This window comes from Anopheles stephensi, chromosome 2 (assembly GCF_013141755.1).
Source record: "Anopheles stephensi strain Indian chromosome 2, UCI_ANSTEP_V1.0, whole genome shotgun sequence".
Classification (NCBI taxonomy): Eukaryota; Metazoa; Arthropoda; class Insecta; order Diptera; family Culicidae; genus Anopheles; species Anopheles stephensi.
The window spans coordinates 68223742-68230916 of NC_050202.1; the positions used below are offsets into that span (position 1 = coordinate 68223742).

The window sequence follows — 7175 nt, forward strand, 5'->3', positions numbered from 1 at the left end:
GCGACATTCATATTTCATTCGACAGTATTATCTGAGTCGCGAGCGCGAAAAGACACGTTTAGTGCGTACGGTTGTGGCGGCATTTCTTAACTTCACTCGTAAATCGTTTTGTTGATTGTTTGTGTTCGTTCTTTTTGATGTGCTCGATTTACGGTAAAGTATTGAAGGAACAAACCGTGGAAGGTACTTTGAGTGGAAATTATACTTTTGACTATTAAAAAAATATTTCGGGTAAAAAGTTTTCAAAATTACCGTGTAAAAGTGAATGTTACATCGTGAATATTTCAAGAACTAATTCAGGAAACGCTGGATCACTGCAGTCGACTGTAAAACCACACAATTTCGCAACTGGATTCACTTGACGTAAAGGACGTTTGTAGTGCTACCCAGTCAACTACGTTGTCGATATAAGTGTACGGTTTGTCAACAAACCATCAACCCGTACCACCACCATCCATCGCACACAATAGGCGTCTGCTGCTGTAAAACATCGGGCGCCTCCATCGCACAAGTGAACACCTGATCCACGAGCACCGCTTTCTCCCGATGCATGGGGATGAGTGCTCTCCGTTTGTTATGAAAAATGAATGAATAGTGAAAAACATACAAAAGCGTATTCACACAACAGTTTACAAATAAACGTTTGGCACATTCGAGCATTTTTCACCCTGCAGACAAGCGCTGTGAGCACGTACTTGTTGAGTGATTCTTTTTTATTTTCTTCTGACGATCACGTTCGTACGAATTAAACCCGAGTGGCAATCCTTCAAACTATTGCCAAGCGTGTTGTGTGTTTAATGCTTAATTATTTGCTTATTTACAGGCTGTTCCATGTACAAGTGGAGTAACATATAAGAAAAAATCTATACAACGCTTTGTTCTGTAGTGCCTGCTCTAAACTGTTGATTTCGATGCGTGCCGGAGCGCTTGTGAAGTGAGCTTAATAGCTTGGTGCGGAAAATTTAAATTTATAGAAATATAACTACTGAAACATGTTTTTTGCTTCAAATGCGCGGTAAAATATCATCGGTTACTTATCAGTGAAGTGCGTGTGTACATGACAGCGTTATCTGTTTGATTAATCTACGAGAACCGAGCTACGAGTGATTGAGCTGAAAAAAACACCGTAAAACACAACAAAACACAATGTGAGTGATTGAGTGCGTACATATGCTATGTCTGAAGCCGGCTGTTAACGAATGGTCGTAATACGAAACAACACGCGGATACAATGCTGCTAGTGAACAGTTGGATTGGTCTACTTGCAACGTGTTTTCTGATTACAGGTAGGCCAATGGTATTTAAAGATTTTTCCCAAGAAGGTTTTTTATTGCAAAACTTTAAGTTCTATCTGATAAAAAATTATGATACAATTTAAACCAAGCAGATAGCTCTAAACTCCATCTTCATCATCGTTTGTTAAACATTTTCCCCATAACATGAATTTATAACACAAGAACACATACAACACACCACAAGAATGTAGGATTTTTTTTACAAAATGTGTTGTTTTATTTATTTTCAAACCCTTGTAAATCTGAAAAACCATAAACAAAACTTACCAAGCTTAGCTCATAACGACGCGGGGATTGTATATTTATTTTCGTTAACAGACATTTTCGGCCTAAAACTAAAAACCGTACGAATACCACCGTACAAGTTTCGTGGTGAATCCGCATTGCTCGAGTGCCACTACGAGCTGAACGGCCAGCGAAAAGGGCATGGGACGCTTAATGGAGGCAATCGACGACATCATACCTACCAGAACGACTATCTGGGTGAGCCCTTCGAGGAGGAGGAAAAGCTCTACTCCATCAAATGGTACAAAGACAACGAGGAGTTCTACCGGTACGTGCCGTCCGCCTCGCAGCCGATTAAGAGCTACAAAATTGAGGGCATCCGGGTCGATCCGAACCATTCCGACGGTACGAAGGTGTTGCTGCGTGGGTTAACACTCAAATCCTCCGGTATCTATCGCTGTGAGATCTCGGCCGAGGCGCCCAGCTTCGACTCGGTTCAGGGTGAAGGCCGGCTGGATGTGATATGTAAGTAACTGTAACAAGAAATAAAAAAAATCCTCCCCGTACACACTTCACATCCCTTAGACGCACATAGACGTTTGACACATAATGTCTTGCTTTTGATTGGGTTTCTTGCATCGCAACCGGGTTTCCCCGCTGTCGGTACAGATGTTCCAAAGGATGGTCCACACATAAGCGACGGTGGACGGCAAAGCTTCCAAAATGGTGAAACGATGGAGTTGAATTGTACCTCCGGTCGGTCGTATCCAGCCACCACGCTGCAGTGGCATCTGAATGATGTGCTGGTGACGGACCCGAACAGTCTCGTGCACTATCCGTCGGTACAAAATCAACACGGGTTGATTACCACCTTTCTTGGGCTGAGCATGGTCGTCAACCATCGGCACTATATCGACGGTACGATACGGATTAAGTGTGTGGCAAACTTATCGCCCGTTTTATGGCGCGGCGGACAGGAGAGCATCGTCCAATGGGAGCAACCATCCATCGACAATCGTGTTGCCATGCTGTTAGGTACGTTTGTAGGGTTAATCAATCACATTAACTCATTACAAATATTTATCTATCTTCTTTAATTGCAACATCGGTTATTATTGCTCTGTTCACAACACTTTTTATTAGCCCTTGTTTGAACATGGTTTTTTATAATTGGTTTAAGTTTTGTTGTGAATATAAATCACTAATACTTCTTTCTTGATTATCTCAACTTTCTTCTTTTCAGTGAAAAGTAACGACACGAGCAGAAGCAAAATCTTACTAGTGCCCTTTATAAGCCTTGTGGTTTATGCAATATGTCCAATACATGCCCGCATAAATTGGTGATAGTATGTGTCGCTAGAGTACATGTGAAACACAAATCCCATCGCAAAGCACATTCAGCAAGAAGGATTTCCCGAAAGACAAAGAGATAGAATAAGTTTATTTATTTTAGCAATATTTTGACTGCTCTACTTAATAACCTAGTTTATGATTAAAAGACTTTTTCATTTATTTTGTTTTATTACTGAGCAACAGCATTATCCTTTCATTAAACCGTAGATTAAATACTATCAAAAAGCAATTAAGAAATCAATACTAACAAAAAATTGTAAATAACGGAAAAGATATCAATCATTTGTATTCATTACATTCAAAACTCCGTACAACGGAACGCATTCAGAAGTAAGGGTGCAATAGACAAGATGTGTACAGTAAATCCCTCTCCGTTCGAAGCCCGTCATAGCAACAGTTTAAAAATAACTCACAGTATAAATAATGTAAAACTTAATAGATGAGATACCACGTTGTACATTTTAAGTAGCAATGAATACTCCGATGAACAAATTTTCATTTAGTCTGTAGAGAAAGACGTTGCGAGTGCCAGGGAATAAAAAAATAATAAATTAACGAATGAATAGTGGCTTGAGAGGCAGTTCTTGGTTTTTGTAAATAAAATTGTCAAACATGGCAAACTATCTTTACCATGGCATTATTACACACATGTTGTTTTATTACAGTGAAGTGTAGAAATAATAAATGGCAGAGGATAGTATCCTTTCCAGGAAACGAAATGGAGTTGAGAAATACAAACTATCTCTGCAGATTAGCACAATTGCTACTACGAAATGAGAAATCTCTCAGAATATTTTTTCTTTATTCTACTCTTCAATACATCCGTCCGTTTTCTGCATGCCTCGTTACGCATACTACACAATAGACATACTAACACGTACAGCAGGACTATCGCTACCAAACCATTGTCCAAATATCATCATTCCGATTGACAATAAATGGCGTTCGTCCCATAAATCTTCCTCGTTGATCGATGCCCGCTGGAATCCGCTGCTAGGATGCGGATGTCTATGAATCTCGCCATCGATTAAACAAGTTATGGTGTCGACAAGTGGTTCGTTCAGGTGCGTCCTTGACTTTTCGCACGGCTGATGAACCGACGCCATGACCGATGCTGGTCTGCGTGCTGTCTTTTGGATCTTGTAACGGGTTTTGCTGACATGTGACCTGCTGGTGCTAGGCAATTTTTCACGTCACTGTTTTTTTTTTTGCTGGGGCAAGGGCCGTCACAAAAAAGTGCCGGGACCAATGACAAGTATAAATTAGTTCATTATAATCGCCCGACTCCCAGACCGTCCCTGAGCAATGTCTCCCGAAAGCATTGGCATTTCTCATTTGTATGTACAACCTTTCGCTGCCGTGGCGTTGGCTGCTGACAAACATACGTACCGGAGTTGTTGGTACAAAACTCGTATTTGTAACTAATTTACCGAGACCATCAACGTGAGCCGTCCTTTTGGCACCTGCACTAGGCAGGTTTCGGTACGATACCACCTCCGTCGTCGTCGTCGTCGTCGTTGCGCTGATTGAACTGTATGGCTGGAGCAGTAGCATTCCCTCGGCAGTGCTTTAGCCCAGATTGGGCTGTAGATAAAATCCAGTCTAGCGCACCACTGCTACTCACTAGCTCTGAAGCACTGAACCTCACGCGATGCCGTGATTTATTGGCGCTGCTGAAGGTTAAAAAAAATCGAACTCACTTTCATGATATAAAAAATTCATGCGGCATCAGTGTTACTTGGCTTGGCACCGGCGAACTAACTAGCGAAACAAATTATATGAACACCTTACGAAATGCCGAAACCATGGGGTTCGCATTGTAACCAGGGCAAGTTATCATTTATCAACTCACCTTACTCCTTACAATAAGGATGCACACACACCCTCGCAGGAACTCATACACTGGCTTTAATAAAGGGTAAGATAAGAGTCATGGCTAGCTGTTCAAAGCATATTCAACAAAGAAAGGCTTTTGCGAGGGTGATTCTTTTGGTCGGTCTGTCTTTTTGAATGGAGATTGTAAAGTACAAATACATACTTAAAATAACATTATTTATTAAGTTTTACAACCTTCTTATTCTACCAGCGGCTTCTACCAGTCAGTTTTAAGGTGATGCAGATTTTTTTTACCCATCGAGAAGACAGCGCAAACCCACTCCAGCGAAATGATGTTTTATTTGCGCCAGTTGCACGCCCATTTGGTTTTTGACGAAACCAATCAATCGCTACATTAACAATTCAAATAACAATCCTTCGCATTCCTTCGCATTTCACCACATTCATTTTCGATGTTTTTATTATGCAAACTAACTTTTTCAAGGTAATGAAAACCTACCAGCAGGTGAATGCAAGATTGTGTGTTTAATGTGAACATAAAAAAGGTGATTTGAATACTTAGCGGTAAAGGTGGTTTGAATGTATTTTTCGCAATTACTTCATTCCGAGTGGTGTAGGTTTTTAGAAAATCGTATTCGTTTTATGGTTAGAAACAACATTTTGATATTTCCCCCCAACTTTGAAATACATGTCAATGATATTTCAATGATGAAAGTAACATGGAATGCATTTAAACGTTTTAAAGATATTTCATGTATTCCTACGAAATACACTTAGAAACATTCTCGTTTATGGCTTTTTTATGGACTTAATTTTATATATTAAGGTGCCACTCGCTAGATCGACCCAAATTAATGTTAGCTTGCTATTAGTCTTTATGCACAATTCAAATTGTTTGACCGAAGGGTCTTGGCCTGTCATTTCTGGCTTTCTGTGCCTTGATTTTACCCCTTAGCTGGATAGTCAGATCTGCGAACGAATAGGTGAACTGGAGAGGATTTGACCGCCGGTCCTGCCGTGTGTAAATCGACACCGCTATTGCCCCCGACACCGGAGCACCAATTGTATCCGAATACAAAGGTTGATATTATGTGCGCAGACATGAGTCCATAACCCGTTAGGCTGTCTCAACGTCAGCTTTCTTATATTTTACCATCTTTTAGCCCTATGCATATGCATATGCGTCCTTCGAAAAACAAAACAAGTTTAACAAGAAAACTGTTTATGTGTATTGAGCAAATTTACTAACCGAATGCTGCCCAAATCAACAAGCATAAAATTTTATTTAATTTTAAAATAAATTCAAGACTACAGTACATAAACACAATTCAGGCACCATAACAACACAATAATAAACAAAGGTAACATCTAAATAACGATACTTTAACAAAAACATAACAAACAAACATTATGATAATACCACTACGATTGTTTCCATCTCTTCTTGTGCGCTGATCTTAATCCAATACGTTCCAAAAACAAACCCCTGCCTACAAGAACCTAAGAGAAGCAAAGTTCTGCCTATCTCAACTTACCAAGGGAAACATAAAAGCAACTAGCAGCTGCAAGCCATGCGTACCCCCGGTTTATATTGCCGACTCATGCATTTTGATATTTCAACAAGTTTTTCGGATATCGCTTCCCGGTAAAGGGCGTGAGCCTCCGTTTATCGATGTCCCCGGTAACCCCTGTCCACATTTATGAATACTACGCATTTATGAGAGCGTTTTTGTGGGTCAAGCGTTTCGGAAAGCGGCCCGATAACACTAGGGCATTACACGTTACAGCTAACGCTTTTAAGCTGTTTGTAAAATGAGAAAGTTTCCCTACCAGGCGATAAGTTGTTAGCACACATCGGACATTTGCAATAACGGGTTATCTTTATGGGCGTGTGTACCATGCAATGAAGATGAATAATCCCGAAGATTCCCAACCGGCACACAAGAAAAGCACACTTGTTTTGCTACCATGCTCGTAAGTTCGTAAAGATAAACAGACCCCCCGCAACTATCTTCGGTGCCGTAAGACGATATACCGAAAAGTTTGCCGTTTCTATTAGTTGAAGATTAGTTTCAGTTTAGGTGATCGTTACGAAAATTTTGCATATGAATTGGTAGTGGCAAACATTCAACACAGATAGTTGGCCAGTATCATTTGAACTATGAATGTTGTAAAATCATTCACAAACCATATTTAAATGATTTTCCCCGAAATATGCGTGTATCTGTTAGTATGTCTATAAGGCGTGTCTTTTTAGTCCCCCAGCTTTATTTTAAGCAATAAATTCGTCGCTATTCAATATATTGTCAATTTGAAACGATTTTTAATACACCTGCCACCGGTTCGCAGCATAGACGATGTGTTAGTTTGGCATGGATTTGACGGCTTTTCTCACCTTTCGCTTGCAATATTCACCGTTTTTATTCAACCCTATCAGTTTCAGGGGTGCGTTTGTTTGTTTTTAGC

The 7175-nt window shown here is 40.2% G+C and overlaps 1 protein-coding gene across 5 annotated transcripts; it reads left to right on the plus strand.

Moving 5' to 3' along the window:
• On the plus strand, window positions 1-3518 carry LOC118504458. Of its 5 annotated transcripts, none has more exons than XM_036038953.1 (5): window positions 1-153; window positions 824-1286; window positions 1614-2045; window positions 2190-2555; window positions 2764-3518. In XM_036038953.1, exons 2-5 carry the CDS (start codon window positions 1232-1234, stop codon window positions 2862-2864), a joined length of 954 nt encoding a protein of 317 aa, XP_035894846.1. In that variant the 5' UTR covers window positions 1-153; window positions 824-1231; the 3' UTR covers window positions 2865-3518. The 5 variants fall into 5 exon arrangements, with proteins under 5 accessions (XP_035894846.1, XP_035894847.1, XP_035894849.1 ...); XM_036038954.1 differs by having other exon boundaries at window positions 9-183; XM_036038956.1 differs by having other exon boundaries at window positions 9-183; window positions 1042-1286.
• Window positions 3519-7175: the final 3657 nt, after the last annotated feature.

Coding starts and splice junctions, on each gene's coding strand:
- LOC118504458 (XM_036038953.1), top strand. CDS start 1,232: ATGCTGCTAGTGAACAGTTGGATTGGTCTACTTGCAACGTGTTTTCTG. Junction 2,046..2,189: donor AGGCCGGCTGGATGTGATAT/GTAAGTAACTGT, acceptor CTGTCGGTACAG/ATGTTCCAAAGGATGGTCCA. Junction 2,556..2,763: donor TCGTGTTGCCATGCTGTTAG/GTACGTTTGTAG, acceptor TCTTCTTTTCAG/TGAAAAGTAACGACACGAGC.